The sequence below is a fragment of the Asterias amurensis genome, chromosome 13 (assembly GCF_032118995.1).
Source record: "Asterias amurensis chromosome 13, ASM3211899v1".
Classification (NCBI taxonomy): Eukaryota; Metazoa; Echinodermata; class Asteroidea; order Forcipulatida; family Asteriidae; genus Asterias; species Asterias amurensis.
In genome coordinates, this window is record NC_092660.1 from 18,896,470 (window position 1) to 18,919,891 (window position 23,422).

Below are 23,422 nucleotides of genomic sequence, written 5' to 3' on the forward strand. Positions count from 1 at the left end.
GACCGCTTCATAGCTGGTGTTGGTGCTGCCCTCTGGACGAGCGTAGTCATACTCTGGGCTGCCATTCTCTACTTCAGCTGGTTGGTAGTAGGTGTGTTGTGCGGGATTTGTCTCTTCAGTCGTAGTGGGTTCCATGTAGACGCGATTCTTGTCCTCCGTTGGCTGCAGCTCCATGTAGGGATCGGGTTGGGTGTCTCGGGGTTCTTTCTCAGAGGTTAGTCTTCTTATCAGACGTTTCTGTCTGATATCACGAAGGATGAGAATGATAATGGAGACCAAGAATATAGCAGCGAGGACTATGAACGCTACAATCCATGGAGTTGAAGATGGGGCTGAAGCAGACGAACTTAGGCTAGACTCGGTTGTTTTCTGCTCTGGTGTTGTTGGTTTTGTCATGGTAGATGTCGCAGAGGACGTTGAAGTAACCTCGTTCTCTGTAGTTGGAGAAGGATTTCCAGTCGATGGTCTAGTTCCTGCTGTAGATGATGTTGACGTGGATGATGTTGTGGGTTCTGTCATGAGTATTGTCACGGTTTTCCTCACTGTAATTGGTCCGATTTGACATGTACGTTGCATACCAGCAAAATACATTGATGATATGAAGCATTCGAATACAACACCATTATCATCATCATCCACTGTCAAATCTGATGTTCTTAGGACTGTATCGTTATCATCGTTGATTACTGATATCCAGTTGGTGTATCTAGAAGTCTGTATAGTGGCATTGATCGTCATTGTGACTGTTCCGTGACTGCTCTCAGATGAACACCTCATATCTAACTCTGTCCCAGCGTCTACTGTAATGGGTCCAGCAGGAGAGCACATAGGGAAGGACGCATTGGGGTAGTATAACACTGAAAGTGTTACACTGGATGTGGCTACGATGGTGTTGCCTACGATCGATAATGGGTCATTGACATTACACACATATTCATCAGTATCGGCCCTCTGCACATTGGTGATGGTAAAGTCTTGGAGAACTGTTTGAGTATTAACACCTACCGATGTACCGAAGATGATCCGTCCATTGTTGTTAAAAACAGTGATTTCACCCCATCTCAAGGTCTTTTTTGGATCTTCAGTTGCCCACTCTACGACATTATCCGACTCGAGGTTTGTAGCGGTACACCTCATATCAACCTGCCCGCCCTCCTTACGATCAGCCTCTGGTGTTAAGATCTCCGCATACGCTGTTGGTTGAGCAGTGATAACCATCAGGAGTCCGCCTGCATCAAGTGAACACCAAACACACACCAACAAAACATACATCGAGATCTTTCCATCCATCGTATTGAATCTTAGTTTTAAGTTGCTATTAATCATTTCTGGAGAAGACGGATAAAGGATGGAAATGCATGAAGTTGAATGATCCCACGTTCACACACAGCTCAATGTAAGAGGGATTTAATGTACGTTTAACGATGAATGGCTGACTTCCTTATACTGAGCACGACACGCCAATGAACTTCAACAATAACACAACTCTTGGTTTTCATTTTACGGCAACAAGTTTAACAATAAGGGTCACAAGGTCGCAGTTCAACTGATTTTTGATAATACCTAAAAAGAAGAAGAATCAAATCAAATAGTTTGACAAATGTTGCCCTTTAAACTGTCATTTTACAGTCTTTCAGTCGCTTGGATATATGAGAATTGGTTTGCCAAAGAAGTTATTTCAATTCTTGCTGATCGCTCTCAAAGAATGTGATCCGTATTTGGGCAAAGAAGATTGTGATGTCATAGATTTCCCAGGGTAGCACAAAACTGATTTTGGAAATTAACTGATTGTTCAGTTCTGGGTATAGATGTATCTCAACGACACCAACGGTGCCAGCAGGGGTCTGATGTCCTTTATTGTCTATTTTCAATACAGCATGCACAACTTGATCGAGGGAAACCGTTCATTTGGCCTCAACCAAAAGTTTAAAAGTCTGTTAAAATCTTTCAGTATTTTGGCAGAATAATTTTCCTAACCCATACAAAGTCCTCGATCTCGTTTTAGTATAACAAAAAATATGAATGGATACATTCGTTTTGTAGGAGGAATAATAAGTATACGTGTTGAGGCAATGAGGTCCGTTCTTTCCCGATTGAGATGACGTTTAAAATACACTTGTCATTAATTTATTCAAATCCAGCAGGTTCATTTATATAAACACAGTATGATTGCAAACTGATAATCATTTAGGAATGCAAATTTATTCATATCAAGCAGGTTCATACATATTCATGTTTTCCGATTACATTTATCTGACTCAAAATCTTGGTGCTTTTTTAAATTTATCAATATAAACCACAAGGGAAACTGACTGGGTAAATTTTAAAATGATTTTTGGGGTTGAACAAAGAATTGACTAGAGTGGGATTCGAACCAACGACCTCTGGCACGTTAATCCGGAGGTCGTTGGTTCGAGTCCCACCCTAGTCAATTGTTTGTGCAACCCAAAAGAATTATTTTTAATATAAAAATAATGTGTTATTTATTTACAGAAGTTTTAATTCAAAATGAATATTCACAAATCAGTAATCATAGCAAGCAGGTTTTTACAGTGTTGATGTAATCTGACTACAAAGAAAAATTCTTTTTTTTTATGTTCTGACTTTGTGTACTTTTATGATCAACCCTAAAACGTGACGTGAGAATATATTAAAGGGGCTTTGTCGTCTTGCTCATAAAAGGCGTGTGGCTGTACATGGAACTCACACACGGTTACTGTACGTGCACACTCCCTCCGTATCATATCTATTTGGGCATAAAGACACAGCTCCTTTAACCTTAACTTGCACCAACCACATTGATTCAATGTTTAGCGTTATTGAAAAACATACAATAACATGAACATAAGTTTGACAAATATAACTTTCATGGACAATACTTTTTTTAATAATCATAAATGCATTTGCAAATATTTTACAACGAGTGTACACGCCTTTGAATCGTGTGGAATAAGAAAAATTAATGAGTTTGTTTTGTATATTTAATTTGGATACGTTTAATTACATAATCGAGGTGTACATGTATTTCAAAATAATATCAAAATCAATAACTATCGAATAGATCAATGATAGTTTATTATTGTTGTCAGTAATTTATTCATTATGAGGTTCATTTATGAAATCCATAGAGGACAATAGAAATTGCCCTCTCTTCCAAAAATGGACGTTTGTATTGTAGCATTTGGGAGATGTTGTGTACAAAGTACTCTGTAATTATCTGAACCTTTTGAGTGAGTGTCGTCTTGAATATTGTACCACTATGGTTTGTATGTACACTGCAACAACTGGGGTGTCAAATTGACACCAAGTGTTTAGTCACATAACGATACCAAATAGAGAATCAAAGTAATCACCATAGGAGGTTAACGCCAATGTAAATGTTTTCACAGAAATAAGTGGTTTTTTTAAAACACCACATTGTGTAAAATATTGATGATTTTTTTTCATCTTAACGTGACAACACCCATGGTGCACATTTTAACACCAAGTTTTTGCAATGTATATGGTACTCTTGTGTCTAATTGTTAAAGGAACACGTTGCCTTGGATCGGACGAGTTGGTCTATATAAAGCGTTTGTAACCGCTTTTATAAATTGCATATGGTTGGAAAGATGTTTTAAAAGTAGAATACAATGATCCACACAAGTTTGCCCCGAAATTGCCTGGTTTTCCTTTTACTGTGCGAACTAACACGGTCAGCCATTTATGGGAGTCAAAAATTTGACTCCCATAAATGGCCGACCGTGTTAGTCTACGAGGTTAAAGGAAAACCGTGCAATTTCGAGGCATGTTTGTGTGGATCATTGTATTCTACATTTACAACATCTTTCTACCCATGTGCATTTTATAACAAACGGTTACAAACGCTTTTCAAAGACCAACTCGACCGATCCAAGGCAACGTGTTCCTTTAATGTTCTGATACTGCTTCTCAGCTGAACTCTGTGGCACTCTGACCGCTTCATAGCTGGTGTTGGTGCTACCCTCTGGACGAGCGTAGTCATACTCTGGGCTACCATTTTCTACTTTAACTGGTTGGTAGTAGGTATCTTCTGTGGGATTTGTCTCTTCAGTCGTAGTGGGTTCCATGTAGACGCGATTATTGTCCTCCGTTGGCTGCAGCTCCATGTAGGGATCAGCTTGGGTGACTCGGGGTTCTTTTTCAGAGATGAGTCTTTTTATCAGACGGTTCTTTCTGACGTCACGAAGGACGAGAATGACGATGATGACGAAAAATGTAATGGCAAAAATAATAGCAATTAACGCTAGAATCCATGGAGTTGAAGATGGAGTTGGTATAGTGCTGGTAATTCCATTGTTTTGTGACGTCATACTTTCGGATGTTGTTATCTGCTCCACCGTCATGGGTATTGTCATTGTGTTCCTCACTGTTATTGGGCCGATTTGACAAGGACGTTGCATAGTAGTGAAATACATTGATGCGATGACGCAATCGAATGCAACACCATTATCAGCATCATCCACTGTCAAATCTAAAGTCCTTACGACTGTATCGTTATCATCGTTGATTACTGATGTCCAGTTGGTGTATCTAGAATTCTGTATAGTGGGATTGATCGTCATTGTGACTGTTCCGTGACTGCTCTCAGATGAACATCTCATATCTAACTCTGTCCCAGCGTCTACTGTAATGGGTCCAGCAGGAGAGCACATAGGGAAGAACGCATTGGGGAAGTATAACACTGAAAGTGTTACACTGGATGTGGCTACGATGTTGCCGCCTCCACCCTGTATTGGGTCATAGACATTACACACATATTCATCAGTATCGGCCCTCTGCACATTGGTGATGGTAAAGTCTTGAACAACTGTTTGAGTATTCGTACCCGATGTACCGAAGATGAATCGTCCGTTTCTATTATGAATAGTGAACTCACCAAATCTCAGGGTCTGTATTGGATCTTCAGTTTCCCACTCCACAATATGATCCGACTCGAGGTTTGTAGCGGTACACCTCATATCAACCTGCCCGCCCTCCTTACCATCAGCCTCTGGTGTTAAGATCACCGCAGACACTGTTGGTTGAGCAGTGACAACCATCAGGAATCCGCCTGCATCAAGTGAACACCAAACACACAGCAACAAAACATACATCGAGATTCTTCCACCCATCGTATTGAATCTGAGCTTATTAAGTTGCGTTTAAATCATTCCTTGAGAAGACGGATTTAGGATGGAAATGTATGAAGTAGAATGATCCTACGTTCACACACAACTCAATGTAATAGTGATTTAATGTACATTTAACGATATATGGGTGTACTTCCTTATGCTGAGCACGGCACGCCAATGAACTTCAACAATAACACAATTCTGGGTTTTCATTTTTACGGCAACAGGTTTAACAATAAGGGTCACAATGTCGCAGTTCAACTGATTCGATAATACCCTTATACCAACAGAAAACATGACGTATTTCTTGCCATTAATGTAATTTTCTTAATATTAGTAGAATGGTTTGAAACAGAAGAATCAAGTCAAATAGTTTGACAAATGTTGCCCTTTTAAACCTTTATTTTACGGTCTTTTAGTCGCTTTGATACGTGAGAATTGGTTTGTCAAAGAACTTATTTAAATTCTTACTGGGGGCTCTCAAAGAATGTGATCTGTTTTTGGGGAAAAAATATTGTGACGTCATAGATTGCCCAAGGTAGCACGAAACTGATTTGGAAAGTATCTGATTGTTCAGTTCTGGGTATAGGTGTATTCCGTCTACAACGCCACCAACGGTGCTAATGGTCTAATGTCCTTTATTGTCTATGTTTAATACAGCATGCACAACCTGATCAAGGAAAACTGGTCATTCGGCCTCGAATCAAAAGTTTAAAAGTCTGTTAAAATCTGTCAGTATTTATTTTGGCAGAATAATTTTCCTAACTCATACAAAGTCCTTGATCTCGTTTTAGTATAACAAAAATATGAATGGATACATTCGTTTTGTAGGAGGAATAATAAGTATACGTGTTGAGGCAATGAGGTCCGTTCTTTCCCGATTGAGATGACGTTTAAAATACACTTGTCATTAATTTATTCAAATCCAGCAGGTTCATTTATATAAACACAGTCTGATTGCAAACTAATAATCATTTAGGAATGCAAATTTATTCATATCAAGCAGGTTCATACATATTCATGTTTTCCGATTACATTTATCTGACTCAAGATCTTGCTGCTTTTTTTAATTTATCAATATAAACCACAAGGGAAACTGACTGGGTAAATTTTAAAATGATTTTTGGGGTTGAACAAAGAATTGACTAGAGTGGAATTCGAACCAATGACCTCCGGCACGTTAATCCGGAGGTCGTTGGTTCGAATCCCACTCTAGTCAATTCTTTGTTCAACCCAAAAAATATTTTCAATATAAAAAAAATGTGTTATTTATTTACAGAAGTTTTAATTCAAAATAAATATTCACAAATCAGTAATCATAACAAGCAGGTTTTTACAGTGTTGATGTAATCTGACTACAAAGAAAAATTCTTTTTTTTGTTCTGACTTTGTGTACTTTTATGATCAACCCTAAAACGTGACGTATATTAAAGGGGCCGTGTCGTCTTGCTCATAAAAGGCGTGTGGCTGTACATCGAACTCACACACAGTTACTGTACGTGCACACTCCCTCCGTATCATATCTATTTGGGCATAAAGACACAGCTCCTTTAACCTTAACTTGCACCAATCACATTGATTCAATGTTTAGCGTTACTTTAAAAACATACAATAACATGAACATAAGTTTGACAAAAATAACTTTCATGGACAATACTTTTTTTAATAATCATGAATGCATTTGCAAATATTTTACAACGAGTGTACACGCCTTTGAATCGTGTGGAATAAAACAAACTAATGAGTTTGTTTTGTATATTTAATTTGGATACGTTTAATTACATAATCGAGGTGTACATGTATTTCAAAATAATATCAAAACTAATATCTATCAAGTAGATCAATGATAGTTCATTATTGTTGTCAGTAAATTATTCATATATTTGAGGTTCATTTATGAAATCCATAGAGGACAATAGTAATTGCCCTCTCTTCCAAAAATTGACGTTTTTATTGTAGCTTCTAGGAGGTGTTGTGTACAAAGTACTCTGTAATTATCTAAACCTTTTGAGTGAGTGTTGTCTTGAATATTGTACCACTATGGTTTTTATGTACACTGCAACAACTGGGGTGTCAAATTGACACCAAGTGTTAGTCACATAACGATACCAAATAGAGAATCAAAGTAATCACCATAGGAGGTTAACGCCAATGTAAATGTTTTCACAGAAATAAGTGTTTTTAAACACCACATTGTGTAAAATATTGATTTTTTTTTTCATCTTAACGTGACAACACCCATGGTGTAAATTTTAACACCCAGTTTTGCAATGTATATGGTACTCGCGATGTCTAATTGTTAATGTTCTGATACTGCTTCTTAGTTGAACTCTTTGGCACTCTTACCGCTTCATAGCTGGTGTTGGTGCTGCCCTCTGGACGAGCGTAGTCATACTCTGGGCTGCCATTCTCTACTTCAACTGGTTGGTAGTAGGTATCGCGTTTTTGAATTGTCTCTTCAGTCGTAGTGGGTTCCATGTAGACGCGATTCTTGTCCTCCGTTGCCTGCAGCTCCATGTAGGGATCAGGTTGGGTGACTCGGTTTTTGTTCTCAGATGTGAGTCTTTTTATCCTACGGTTCTTTTTGACGTCACGAATGATAAGAATGATGATGATGACAAAGAATGTAACAGCGAGGACTAAGACAACAATGAAAGCTACAATCCATGGAGTTGAAGATGGGGCTGCATCAGACGAGCTTGGGCTAGACACAGTTGAAGAGGTTGAAGTAACCTCGTTCTCTGTAGTTGGAGTAGGATTTCCAATCGATGGTGTCGTTGATCCTGCTGTAGATGATGTTGACATGGATGATGTTGTGGGTTCTGTCATGGGTATTGTCACGGTGTTCCTCACTGTAATTGGTCCGATTTGACATGTACCATGCATACCAGCGAAATACATTGATGCGATAACGCAATCGAATGCAACACCATTATCAGCATCATCCACTGTCAAATCTAATGTCCTTAAGACTGTATCGCTATCGTCGTTGATTACCAATGCCCAGTTGGTGTATCTAGAAGTCTGTATAGTGGGATTGATCGTCATTGTGACTCTTCCGTGACTGCTCTCAGATGAACATCTCATATCTAACTCTGTCCAAGCGTCTACTGTAATGGGTCCAGCAGGAGAGCACATAGGGAAGGACGCACTGGGGAAGTATAACACTGAAAGTGTTACACTGGATCTGGCTACGATGGTGTTGCCTCCGATCGATATTGGATCATTGATATGACACACATATTCATCAGTATCGGCCCTCTGCACATTGGTGATGGTAAAGTCTTGAACAACTGTTTGAGTAGCTTTATCTACCGATGTATCGAAGATGAACCGTCCATTGTTAATAACAGTGGCTCCACCCCATCTCAGGGTCTCTATAGGGTCCTCAGTCCTCCACTCCACAATGTGATCCGACTCGAGGTTTGTAGCGGTACACCTCATATCAACCTGCCCGCCCTCCTTACGATCAGCCTCTGGTGTTAAGATCTCTGCATACGCTGTTGGTTGAGCAGTGACAACCATCAGAAATCCGCCTGCATCAAGTGAACACCAAACACACACCAGCAAAACATACATCGAGATCCTTCCATCCATCGTATTGAATCTGAGTTTATTAAGTTGCTATTAAATCATTCCTGGAGACGACGGGTAAAGGATGGAAATGCATGAAGTAGAATGATCCCACGTTCACATACAGCTCAATGTAATAGTGATTTAATGTACGTTTACTTCCTTCTGAGCACCACACGCCAATGAACTTCAACAATAACACAATTCTGGGTTTTCATTTTTACGGTAACAGGTTTAACAATAAGGTCACAATGTCGCAGTTCAACTGATTCTAAAAAATACCCCAAAACCAACAGAAAATATGACGTATTTCTTGCCATTAATGTAATTTTCTTAATATTAGTAGAATGGTTTGAAACAGAAGAATCAAGTCAAATAGTTTGACAATATTGTTGCCCTTTTAAACCTTCATTTCACGGTCTTTTAGTCGCTTTGATATGTGAGAATTGGTTTGCCAAAGAACTTATTTAAATTCTTACTGATGGCTCTCAATAAATGTGACCTGTTTTGGGGAAAAAAATATTGTGATGTCATAGATTGCCCGTGGCACGAAACTGATTTGGAAAGTATCTGATTGTTCAGCTCTGGGTATAGGTGTATTCCGTCTACAACGCCACCAACGGTGCTAATGGTCTAATGTCCTTTATTGTCTATGTTTAATACTGCATGCACAACTTGATCGAGGAAAACCGTTCATTTGGCCTCAACCAAAGATTTACAAGTCTTTTAAAATTTTTCAGTGTTTTGGCAGAATAATTTTCCTAACTTTATTACAAAGTACTCGATTTCGTTTTAATATAAAAAATATGAATGGATACATTCATTTTGTAGGAGGAATAATAAGTATACGTGTTGAGGCAATGAGGTCCGTTCTTATGACGTTTAAGATACCACGTGTTGATATCAATCACTCGTCATTAATTCATTCAAATCCAACAGGTTCATTTACATAAACACAGTCTGATTGCAAACTGATAATCATTTAGGAATGCAAATTTATTCATATCAAGCAGGTTCATACATATTCATGTTTTCCGATTACATTTATCTGACTCAAAATCTTGTTGCTTTTTTTAATTTATCAATATAAACCACAAGGGAAACTGACTGGGTAAATTTTAAAATGATTTTGGGGGTTGAACAAAGAATTGACTAGAGTGGAGTTCGAACCAATGACCTCCGGCACGTTAATCCGTAAGTCGTTGGTTCGAATCCAACTCTAGTCAATTCTTTGTTCAACCCCCAAAAAATATTTTTAATATAAAAATAATGTGTTATTTTTTTACAGAAGTTTTAATTCAAAATGAATATTCACAAATCAGTAATCATAGCAAGCAGGTTTTTACAGTGTTGATGTAATCTGACTACAAAGAAAAATATTTGTTCTGACTTTGTGTACTTTTATGATCAACCCTAAAAACGTGACGTGAGAATATATTAAAGGGGCTGTGTCGTCTTGCTCATAAAAGGCGTGTGGCTGTACATGGAACTCACACACAGTTACTGTACATGCACACTCCCTCCGTATCACATCTATTTGGGCATAAAGACACAGCTCCTTTAACCTTAACTTGCACCAATCACATTGATTCAATGGTTAGCGTTACTTTAAAAACATACAATAACATGAACATAAATTTGACAAATATAACTTTTTTTGACAATACTTTTTTTATAATCATGAATGCAATTGCAAATATTTTACAACGATCAGTACACGCCTTTGAATCGTATGGTATAATTTGTTTGTTTAAAAACACTGGACACTATTGGTCATTGTCAAAGACCAGTCTTTTCACTTCGTGTATCTTAACATATGCATAAAATAACAAACCTCTGAAAATTTGAGCTCAATTGGTCGTCGAAGTTGCGAGATAATAATGAAAGAAAAACACCCTTGTCACACGAAGTTGTGTGCGTTTAGATGGTTGACTTCGAGACATCAAATTCTAAATCTGAGGTCTCGAAATCAAATTCGTGGAAAATTACTTCTTTCTCGAAAATCATGTCACTTCAGAGGCAGCCGTTTCTCGCTATGTTTTATACCATCAACATCTCCCATTACTCGTCACCAAGTAAGGTTTTATGCTAATAATTATTTGGAGTATTTACCAACAGTGTCCGCTGCCTTTAATGAGTTTTTTGTATTTTGAGTTTTTTGTATACTTAATTTAGGTACGTTTTTACTTACATAATTAAAGTGTCCATGTATTTCAAAATAATATCAAAGGAGGAGGAGGTTAACACAAATGTTAATGCTTTCGCAGAAATAAGTGTTATTTAAACACCACGTTGTGTAAAATATTGATTTCTTTTTTTCATCTTTATGTGACAACACCCACGGTGTAAATTTTAACACCCAGTTTTTGCAATGTAGGTCTATGGTAGTCATGTGTCTAATTTTTAATGTTCTGATACTGCTTCTCAGTTGAACTCTGTGGCACTCTTACCGCTTCATAGCTGGTGTTGGTGCTGCCCTCTGGACGAGCGTAGTCATACTCTGGGCTGCCATTCTCTACTTCAACTGGTACTTGGTAGTACGTATGTTGTGCGGGATTTGTCTCTTCAGTCGTAGTGGGTTCCGTGTAAATGCGATTCTTGTCCCCCGTTGGCTGCAGCTCCATGTAGGGATCAGGTTGGGTAACTCGGGGTTCTTTCCCAGAGGTGAGTCTTTTTATCAGACGTTTCTGTCTGATATCACGAGGGATGAGAATGATGATGATCACAATGGATGTAACAGCGACGCCTAAAACAACTATGAATGCTAGAATCCATGGAGTTGATGATGGGGTTTGATCAGACGAGCTTGGGCTAGACTCAGTTGAAGAGGTTGAAGTAACCTCATTCTCTGTAGTTGGAGTAGGATTTCCAATCGATGGTCTCGTTGATCCTGTTGTAGATGATGTTGACGGTGATGATGTTTTGGGTTCTGTCATGGGTAATGTCACGGTGTTCCTCACTGTAATTGGTCCGATTTGACATGTGCGTTGCATACCAGTGAAATACATTGATGATATGAAACAGTCGAATGCAACACCATTATCAGCATCATCCACTGTCAAATCTAATGTCCTTACGACTGTATCGCTATCATCGTTGATTACTGATGTCCAGTTGGTGTATCTAGAAGTCTGTATAGTGGGATTGATCGTCATTGTGACTGATCCGTGACTGCTCTCAGATGAACATCTCATATCTAAATCTGTCCCATCGTCTACTGTAATGGGTCCAGCAGGAGAGCACATAGGGAAGGACGCACCGGGGAAGTATAACACTGAAAGTGTTACACTGGATGTGGCTACGATGGTGTTGCCTCCACCCTGTACTGGGTCATTGACATTACACACATATTCATCAGTATCGGCCCTCTGCACATTGGTGATGGTAAAGTCTTGGAGAACTGTTTGAGTATTCACACCTACCGATGTAACGAAGATGAATCGTCCATTGTTGTTAAAAACAGTGGTTCCACCCCATCTCAGGGTCTGTCTTGGGTCTTCAGTACTCCATACCACGATATGATGCGACTCGAGGTTTGTAGCGGTATACCTCATATCAACCTGCCCGCCCTCCTTACGATCGGCCTCTGGTGTTAAGATCTCCGCAGACACTGTTGGTTGGGCAGTGACAACCATCAGGAATCCGCCTGCATCAAGTGAACACCAAACACATACCAGCAAAACATACATCGAGATCCTTCCATCCATCGTATTGAATCTGAGTTTATTAAGTTGCTATTAAATCATTCCTTGAGAAGACGGGTAAAGCATGGAAATGCATCAAGTAGAATGATCCCACGTTCACACACAGCTCAATGTAATAGGGATTTAATGTACGTTTAACGATACATGATTGTACTTCCTTATCTGAACAACACATGACAATGAACTTCAACAATAACACAATTCTGGGTTTTCATTGTTACGGTAACAAGTTTAACAATAAGAGTCACAATGCTGCAGTTCAACTGGAACAAGAACATGCCCCAAACCAACCGAATAAAATGACGTATTATTCAACATAATTTGTTTCCATTCTACTCTTCATATTATTAGTAGAACGGTTTAAAACAGAATAATCAAGTCAAATATAGTTTGACAATTGTTGCCACTTTGAACCATTATTTAACAGGATTTCAGTCGCTTGTGCGATTATTATTTTTGTCAAGAACTTATTTAAATTTTCACTGAGCGCTCTCAAAGAGTGTGATCCATGTTTGGACGCGGATTGTGTAATACTTTGATTTGTTTAAACTTTGTCTAGTGCAGACTTTTATTGTTCTTTTCCAGCGCCTTTAAGGCGGATTCTTTCTGCAATTGTTTTTGCGCTTTATAAATTTCTCTTTATTATCGTGACGTCATAGATTTCTCAGGGTAGCACAAAACTATACTTGGAAATTGCCTGATAGATCAGTTCAGGGTATAGATGTAATCCATCAATAAATCACAAATACGCCACCAATGGTGCCAATAGGGTCCTAAATCGTGATTTATATTTGCCTTCTGTTTAAAGACACTGGGCACTTTTGGTAAAATGTCAAAGACCAGTCTTCTCACGTGTATCTCAACATGCACAAATTAACAAACCTGCGAAAATTCGAACTCAATTGGTTGTCGAAGTTGCGAGATAATAATACAAGAAAAAACACCCTTGTCACACGAAGTTGTGTGCTTTCAGATGCTTGATTTCGGTGACTCAAAATCTAATTCTGAGGTCTCGAAATCAAATTCAAACATTTAGTGGAAAATTACTTCTTTCTCGAAAGGTAAGTTACTTAGAGCCGTTTCTCGCAATGTTGTATACTATCAACAGCTCTCCAATGCTTGTTACCAAGTAAGTTTTTATGCTAACATTTATTTTGAGTAATTGCCAATAGTGCCCAGTGCTTTTAATACAGAAACATATTTTAGTAAACATTCTTGAGAGCAGTACTGAGTGTTATTAATTTAGCTGTCATTCAAAACGAATACAATGATCACACTAGACATACCGATTATGTAACCACTTAATACTCAGTACTTTCCCGGGTTCTGTGAACAAAATCACAGGCATAGTACTCAGGTGGGATTCGAACCCACGACCTTTGCAATTCTAGAGCAGTGTCATACCAACTAGACCACCGAGATTGCCCGGTAGCTAGAGGACATGCAGTTCGAATCATGTGTTAAGCAGCGGGCACTCCATCGAATTAAGAGATGTTAAATTTGCATCGGGCATAAAGAAAGTTAATTTTGGTTTCACCCATACACACCGAGAAAATATTATTATCCTTTTCGAATAAATTCCTCTGTCGTATAATCTGTATTTGTGTCTCTTCAGTTGTTTTTTCCGCCATTAGACTTATTTAACTTTAAGAAGTTGCAATCAGTCGGTTTGTGGTCGTGCTAAGGTTCTACAGTATTTCAATGCCATGATATTGGCGAGTTGCAGATCGTTGTTCATAAATAACTGCAGTTCTAGAATCAGTTGAACTGTGACATTATAATTCTCTTTGTCAAACATGTCTGGATAAATTGAAATTCATGAGTTGTGTTATTGTTGAAGTTCATTGGCGCGTAGTGCTTAGTAAGAGAAAGTACAACCAAATCGACTTATGTACATTAAATCACTATTACATTGAGCTGTGTGTGAACGTGGGATCATTCTACTTCATGCATTTCCATCCTTTACCCGTCTTCTCCAGGAATGATTTAATAGCAACTTAATAAACTCAGATTCAATACGATGGAGGGAAGGATCTCGATGTATATTTTGCTGGTGTGTGTTTGGTGTTCACTTGATGCAGGCGGATTCCTGATGGTTGTCACTGCTGAACCAACAGCGTATGCAGAGATCTTAACACCAGAGACTGATCGTAAGGAGGGCGGGCAGGTTGATATGAGGTGTACCGCTACAAACCTCCGGTCGGATCATATTGTTCAGTGGGAAACTCAAGATCCAACACAGAACTTGAGATGGGGTGAATTCACTGTTTTTAAAAACAATGGGCGATTCATGTTCGATACATCGGGGGTGAATACTACAACAGTTGTTCAAGACTTTACCATCACCAATGTGCAGAGAGCCGATACTGATGAATATGTGTGTAATGTCAATGAACCAATACAGGGTGGAGGCAACAACATCGTAGCCACATCCAGTGTAACATTTTCAGTGTTATACTTCCCCAATGCGTCCTTCCCTATGTGCTCTCCTGCTGGACCCATTACAGTAGACGCTGGGACAGAGTTAGATATGAGGTGTTCATCTGAGAGCCGTCACGGAACAGTCACAATGACGATCAATCCCACTATACAGACTTCTAGATACACCAACTGGATATCAGTAATCAACGACGATAGCGATACAGTCTTAAGGACATTAGATTTGACAGTGGATGATGCTGATAATGGTGTTGCATTCGAATGCCTCATATCATCAATGTATTTCGCTGGTATGAATGGTACATGTCAAATCGGACCAATAACAGTGAGGAACACTGTGACAATAAAAATGACAGAACCAACAACAACGTCCCAGACTTCGTCCAGTCCTGCCGTCATTGCCGGACCAGTCGTAGGGGGAGTCGCTGCATTTCTTCTCCTCGTAATCCTGATCCTTGTTTGCTGTAAACTACGCTCCGGCAACTCGTATCCCAAATCGGAACACTTCAATGCAGACATCAACCCAACAAATACTGACTTGACACTAGATAGACTTGAACAGTCTCAGATCAGTTTCAACGAGTATGGAGATCTTGACTCAATACAGCATGGATTACAGGATAATATCATATATGTCCCATCCCCGAGCCCAATATCCGGACCAGCTGCGTCTTATGCTGGCACTTTGCCGGTACAAACAGCTGAGACGATTGATCCAAGTCTAATTTATGCAAAACCAATCCGTACCAAAACTCAAAAGACTGAACGTGAACTGAAGAAGCAACAGTCAGACCCCAACGATAACCCTTCAACTGATCAGAGTTACAACAATCCTGCATTTGATTCTTATGTCTCTGGTGGAACAACAGCGCCCTCTTGTGACGACTCACCCACTCCCACACCGGCGGCATCGGTTAGACCAACTCGACCTATTAAACCCACACCTTATAAACCCAACCCGTCACAGCGTAACACATTGGGTAGGCCTAACAATGACAATCCTGTAATTGAGTCGAGTGTCTCTGATGAAACAACAACGCCCTCTGGAGTCGACTTATCCACATCCACCAAACCGATTGCATTAGTCAGACCAACTCGACCTAGTAAGCCCAGACCCTATAAGCCCAAGCAAGCAGAGCGTATGAGTGACGCCCCGAGTACCCACAACGACCGGATGCCACCCTCTCCCCCACCCCTAACAAGCGTCAATGACGGTACCCCTAACCTGGAAAACGACGACGATTCTCCTTATGCCCAAGACTCCGTACCCATGAGACAGCAGAGTAGTCATGGCAACCCAGCATCTGAGGATCACATTGTCTATGCTGATTTGGATTTGCAATCAGACGAGATTCAAGATGGTGGACACCACCCTCAACCAGCATCTGATGAAGCAGTGCTGTACTCGAGCGTAATGATGAACTAACATTGATGTATTTGATAGGTATCATAGGATGACAAAGACGCTGCCCTTCTCCTTGCCACCTGGCCTGTCTCCCAATATCATCATCGTACCTTCGCCTATATATTGCTTATCGGTTCTTATTTATCTCTTGATTAAACATCATCTTCAGATCAGTTTTTTCAACAATTCAAACTTGGCCTCGTTGCTTTTTAAATGAACATGCATCAACTTTAGGTATCATAGGATGATGAAGACGCTGCCCTTCTCCTTATCACCTGGGCCCAATTTCATAGAATTGCTAAGAACAAAAACATTGCTTAGCATGAAGTTTCTTCCTTGATGAAAACAGGACTACCAACCAAATTTCTATTTGTTGCATATTGCTTGTTTACAGGTATTCAGCTGTTGTTTGCTTATCCTGAAAATCACATAGAGATTTGGTTGGTAATCATGTTTATATCAAGGAAGAAATGTCATGCTTAGCAAATTTGTGTGCTTAGCAGCTCTATGAAATTGGGTCCAGGTCCGGTATTCTCTCCCAATATAATCCACGCACCTTCTCCTAAAATGCTTATCAGCTCTTATTTATCCCTTGATTAATCTTCAAAGAATTTTGTTCTACAATTCAAGTTGGCCCCATCGCTTTTTAAATGAACATGCATCAATTTTAGAAACATGAGTTTTCAACTTTTGAACTAAAAACATTTTTAAGAGATGTTATTTTGTTATCGAGCTATTATGCTACCACGGTCTTGAGATCCTATTTGTTAGCCAAGACATTTTCTTGTACACACTTTATAAATAAGGACAAATTTTCACATTAAACATGAATTTGGTTTTACATTGTACCGAAAACTAAAAATCATAAACTTCTTGACAACAATTTCATACATTTTTGATTATTTCACTTGAATGAAACTGTTCTGTACTGGGCTTTAAAGCCATTATACACTTTCGGTAAACAGTATTGTCCAAGTCCCACACTTCGTGTATCACAACTTATATATAAAATAACAATCCTGTGGAAATTTAGGCTCAATCGGACATCGGAGTCGGGAGAAAATAACGGGAAAACCCACTCCTGTTTTCGCGCGTTTCGCCGTGTCATGACATGTGTTTATAACAAATCCGTAATTCTCGTTAACGAGAATTTATATTGTTTTACCGTTTTCTCAAAAAGTAAAGCATTTCATGGACTAATATTTCAAGAGAAGTCTTTCACCATTACCTTCTGTAAACCCTGTAAATTATTTGTAAATCTGTGAACTTTTTTTTTATTCTGTACCGAAAGGGTCCAATGGCTTTAAGGTTTTAAGATTTTGAAAAACATGTACTCTTTGCTAATATAACCGCATCTAATACATAAACAAACTATAACAAACAAAATGTACGTTTACGATTTAAAAGGCGTGTACAAACACTTTGTGTGAATTGATTGCAAATGCATCCTTAATTATTCAGAAGAAAATTAATATCCAAAAAAGTTACACGTCAAAGTTATGTTTTATGAATGATATATTTTTACATTAACGCTAAAATGAAGTCGGTGTAATCGGTGTTTGCAAGATTAAAGGGACCGTGTCGTCATGACTAATGATACGGAGTAGGGAAGGCGCGCCTGCAGTAACTGGTTGATAGATCATTGTTCCATGTACAGCAATGACCTGCTTTGACCATGACGACACAGCCCCTTTAATCTATTTTCACGTCACACTTTTAGGTTTTGATAAAAAAAAATAAAAAATCAGGAAAAAAAATGAATAATGTCTTTGTATTTAGATTGCATCAACAGTGTAAGAACTTGCTCGACATGATGTATTTTTTAGTGAATATTCATTTGGAATTATGATAAATGATTATGTCTGAACCTGCTTAAGTAAATGAATAACTTAAACATCATTTCAGATTAAAAATAACAACAAGATTTTGATTAAGATAAATGTAATTGGAAAACATGAATATGTACGTATACCTGCTTGATATTAATAAATTTTGCATTTAAAAAATTTTGTATATTAAAATTCTGCTACAGAATTATTGTATAATTTTTTTTTTTTTTATTAAAATACAATCGAGGACTTTGTATGAGCTAGAATACAAAATACTCTGCCAAAATACCGAACCATTTTTTTAACAGACTAGATGTTGGTTGAGGACAATGAACGGCACTTGATCAAGTTTTTTCATTCTGTATTTAAAAGGATTAATAATCAGAATTTGTGACCCTGTTGGCACCGTTGGTGGCGTGTTTGTGATTTATTGATGGGATACATCTATACCCTGAACTGAACTACCAGACATTTTCCAAACTAGTTTTGTGCTACCCTGGGCAATCTATGACGTCACAATCCTCGTTCAAATATGTGTCACACTCTGTGAGAGCGCTCAGTGAAATTTTGAATAAATTCTTTAACAAGCAATATCTCACCTACCTGTTGTTTTGAACTACTCTGTGCCACAGGGGTCGGTACTCGGCCCGCAGTGGTTTACGCTGTACACTTTACCGATTCGTGACATCATCCTCAAATTTAATCTGAATTACCATGTGTACGCAGACGACACTCAGCTATACATCACGTTTAAATCTTCTCAAGAAAACGCCAATGCATCTATTGCAAGACTTGAGAAATGCATCCAAGAGATTCGACGTTGGACACAACAAAACTTCCTGAAGTTAAATGATGATAAGACAGAGTTCCTTTTATTTGGGTCACGTCAACAGTTAACTAAGGTTTCAGTGCCATACATCTCCATCGGTGATTCTCGGATAGCTCCCTCGCTGAAAGCTCGGAACTTAGGGGTTATTTTTGATTCATCGATGACACTTCAGCCACACATCAACAACATTGTTCGTTTATCATCATATCACATCAGGAATATAGGTAAGATTCGCAAGTACTTGGACAAAAGTGCCACTGAAAAGGTCATTCACGCATTTGTTACTTCTCGTCTTGACAACGGCAATGCTCTTCTCTACAGTCTTCCTAACAACCAGATTTCCCGACTTCAACGGCTCCAAAATACTGCTGCCCGCATTGTGACACTGTCTAGAAAATCCTGTTCTATCACCCCCATTCTGAAACAACTACACTGGCTCCCTATCTCTCAACGAATCATCTTCAAGCTGATGCTCATTGTCCACAAAGCTCTAAATGGCAAGGCTCCCCACTATATTTCTGAACTGCTTCAAGTTTACACTCCATCAAGGAATCTTCGATCAAGTTCCATGCTTCTCCTCATTGAACCCAAGTCTCGACACTCATGGGGTGACAGGTCTTTTTCTGTAGCCGCGCCACGCATCTGGAACTCTCTACCACTTAATCTTCGATCTTGTCTTTGTACCGCAAAATTCAAGTCTCTTCTCAAAACTTATCTTATGTCACAGGTTTTCAATGACTAATTTTATTGTGTCTGCTTTTCTTTGTGTTGTGTTTTTGTTTTGTTTTGTTTTGGTTTACTGCGCCTTGAACACCCAGCAGGGTGGATATGTGCGCATTACAAGTCTTATTATTATTATTATTATTATTATTATTATTATTATTATTATTATTATTATTATTATTATTATTATTATTATTATTACCTGTAATTCTCAAAGCAACTAAAGGGCTGTAAAAGAGAAACATTTGTAGAACCAATATTTGGTTTGATTCTCCAATTTCGAACAATCCTCCTAGTTATATAATGATATATATGCATATCCAGCATATTATTCTGAGGCTGGATTTGTTGACCGTCCTGTTGTATTTCTCTCAGTAACAGCTTTGTGTACAACACTCCCATAGGCTGCAATAGGAGACTTTTGGGACGCTTGGTGGCAGCAGACTTACCAGGTAAATTTGTTCTCGGTAATGTGCGCGTGCTCAGAGCTACGTAAACAATGGAAATTTACCTGGTAAGTCCTGCCACCTAGCGCCTCAAAGTCTCCCAATGAGGGAGTCTTTGGAGTATGCAGACCTTCTCTGAAGACGGTTGGAACTCAGCCCTAAACGACTCACAAGACTCCCCACTTTACTCGGACTCGGTCTCGAGGATTGAGGTCTCGATTACAAGACTTGTGTACGAGGCTAGGTCATTTGCTTGTCACAATTAACTTGTTTGCGTCATTTATTGCAGGGGATTCCCTTCTTGTTGTACATAGGCGACGCGGCGTTTACATGATGACAAGTTATGACTACAGCTGAACATGTTTCTATACTGTTTTTGATGTGTTCGGGAACACCCGAACACTTATTGTTAGGTGTTCAGACTTCAGCCGAACACTTTGTTTTTGTTCGAGTTTTCTTGTTTAGATGTTCGACCAGCAGCCGATGCGTGTTGGACAATGACGTCATTTTTTTCCTGATCCAGAGATGGACGTTTAAGATACCACGTGGTTATATCAATCAGTCGTCATTAATTTATTCAAGCCAGCTGGTTCATACACATTCACACAATCTGATTAGAAAATGATAACTATTTAAAAATGCTAATTTATTCATATTTTAAGCAGGTTCATACATATTCATACATCTGATTACAAGAGAACAAACATTTAAAAATGCAAATTTAATCATATCAAGCAAGTTCATACTAAATATTGATTTCCGATTACAAATTTTTTTAGACTCAAAATCCTGCTATTTTTTCTATTCTGAAAACGATGTTAGCATAGAAGCAGGTTCATACATAATCATATATAATCTTATTGCAAATGAATATTCATATAAAATATATAACAGCGAGCAGGTTCTAATTGATGTAATCTGAGTACAAATGATTTTTTTTTTCTGAGTGTGTGTACTTTTATGATCAAAAACCTAAAAACGTGACGTGAAAATAGATTAAATGGGCTGTGTCGTCTTGGTCAAAGCTGGTCTGTGGCTGTACAGTTATCATGAACTCTCAACCAGTTACTGCACATAATCATACTAGTCTAACTCCAAATGAACATTCACAAAAAAACATCACAGCGAGCAGGTTCTTACACTGTTGATTTAGTCTGAGTACAACGAAATCTTCATTCTATTATTTTTAATAACATTGACAGATATTGCTTAGGTATGTATTGTTTCTGAATAATTGTAGATGCATTTGCTGACAATTCACATCAATTGTTCATGCCTTTTTAATCTTAGCGAATAATTTGTCTTTTGCGATTGGCGTTTATTCTGTATACTAAAATTGGATACGTTTACATCAGCAAAGTGTACACGTTTGTCAAAATCTTAAAAACTTAAAACCCTCAGTAGAAAACAGTTTTATTCGAGTGAAACAATCCCCCAAAATAGCAAATTTTCAAAACCACAACGCTGATCGGAAATTACATTTAGAGAGATAGAGAAGGGAAAACTAGGAAAACGTTGGAGAACACCCATTGGCGATGATGTGGGCATGGGGATGGGTGTGGCAGTTGGTGTGGCAATGGATGTGGCAAAGGTTGTGGTAGCGGGTGTGCCAAAGGGTGTAACAATGTGTGTGGCTGTATCATGGGTGTGGCGGGGGTTGTGGCAGTGGGTGTGGCAATGTGTGTTGCAATTGGTAGCACGCATTAAGGGATGGATACATACACCTTTTGGTATGGAGAATAAAAATGCTACAGTAATTTGACCCTATTCTTAATAATTTGTGACGCTTTTGCAATAGTTGTTTTATCCAAGAATCGTGTTTTATAAAGAACTTCAAATAAAACGTGTAACGCCTTCGTTTTTCTGTGGATATTGTTTGAAAGCAATATAAAAATTGGATTAATATGAAAAGTATTTTTAAATTGTGTTGAAGAAATTTTATGGCAAAATAATTGGTCAACGATATTTTTTATAGAGTCTCATGTATGTGGTACAAGATTAACCCAATTAAAAAATAATATATCTGCAATAGTTAAACACCCTCAATCACTCCATTGATTCGAGTAATTTCGTCTGTCTAGAATCTTGCATCTTCTACACCATTATGTTGTACAGGTATATTATGTATGTCTAATTGTTAATGTTCTGATACTGCTTCTCAGTTGAAATCTGTGGCACTCTGACCGCTTCATAGCTGGTGTTGGTGCTGCGCTCTGGACGAGCGTAGTCATACTCTGGGCTGCCATTCTGTACTTCAACTGGTTGGTAGTAGGTATGTTGTGCGGGAATTGTCTCTTCAGTCGTAGTGGGTTCCGTGTAGACGCGATTCTTGGCCTCCGTTGGTTGCAGCTCCATGTAGGGATCAGCTTGGGTGACTTTGGGTTCTTTCTCAGAGATGAGTCTTTTTATCAGACGGTTCTTTCTGACGTCACGAAGGATGAGAATAATGATGATGACAAAGAATGTAACAGCGAGGACTAATACAACTTTGAAAGCTACAAGCAATGGAGTTGAAGATGAGGCTGCATCAGATGATCTTGGGCTAGACTCAGTTGAAGAGGTTGAAGTAACTTCATTCTCTGTAGGTGGAGTAAGATTTCCAGTCGATGGTCTCGTTGATCCTGCTGTAAATGATGTTGGCATGGATGTAGTTGTGGGTTCTGTCATGGGTATTGTCAAGGTGTTCCTCACTATAATTGGTCCGATGAGACATGTATGTTGCATACCAGCGAAATACATTGATGATATGAAGAATTCGAATGCAACACCATTATCAGCATCATCCACTGTCAAATCTAATGTCCTGGAGACTGTATCGCTATCATCGTTGATTACTGATATCCAGTTGGTGTATCTAGAAGTCTGTATAGTGGGATTGATCGTCATTGTGACTGTTCCGTGACTGCTCTCAGATGAGCATCTCATATCTAACTCAGTCCCAGCGTTTACTGTAATGGGTCCAGCAGGAGAGCACATAGGGAAGGACGCACTGGGGAAGTATAGCATTGAAAGTGTTACACTGGATGTGGCTACGATGGTGTTGCCTCCACCCGGTAATGGGTCATTGACATTACACACATATTCATCAGTATCGGCCCTCTGCACATTGGTGATGGTAAAGTCTTGAACAACTGTTTGAGTATTCACACCCGATGTACCGAAGATGAATCGCCCATTGTTGTTAAAAACAGTAATTTCACCCCATCTCAAGTTTTGTCCTGGATCTTCAGTTTTCCACTGAACAATGTGATCCGTCTCGAGGTTTGTAGCGGTACACCTCATATCAACCTGCCCGCCCTCCTTACGATCAGCCTCTGGTGTTAAGATCTCTGCATACACTGT

General features: G+C 38.8%; 3 protein-coding genes across 3 annotated transcripts; all 3 read right to left on the reverse strand.

Moving 5' to 3' along the window:
- Positions 1–1,514: 1,514 nt before the first annotated feature.
- LOC139946307 (uncharacterized) lies at positions 1,515–5,429 on the reverse strand. The gene is made up of 3 exons (XM_071943931.1): positions 5,352–5,429; positions 3,883–5,147; positions 1,515–1,563 (listed from the first exon to the last, which is right to left on the reverse strand). Exons 1-3 carry the CDS (start codon positions 5,427–5,429, stop codon positions 1,515–1,517), a joined length of 1,392 nt encoding a protein of 463 aa, XP_071800032.1.
- A 1,995-nt stretch (positions 5,430–7,424) lies between these two features.
- Positions 7,425–8,729, reverse strand: LOC139946308 (uncharacterized). Its single transcript, XM_071943932.1, has one exon. The coding sequence runs from the start codon at positions 8,727–8,729 to the stop codon at positions 7,425–7,427; it is 1,305 nt and encodes a 434-aa protein (XP_071800033.1).
- A 2,372-nt stretch (positions 8,730–11,101) lies between these two features.
- On the reverse strand, positions 11,102–12,418 carry LOC139946309 (uncharacterized). The gene has a single exon (XM_071943934.1). It carries the CDS (start codon positions 12,410–12,412, stop codon positions 11,102–11,104), a length of 1,311 nt encoding a protein of 436 aa, XP_071800035.1. The 5' UTR covers positions 12,413–12,418.
- Between the last annotated feature and the right edge of the window lie 11,004 nt (positions 12,419–23,422).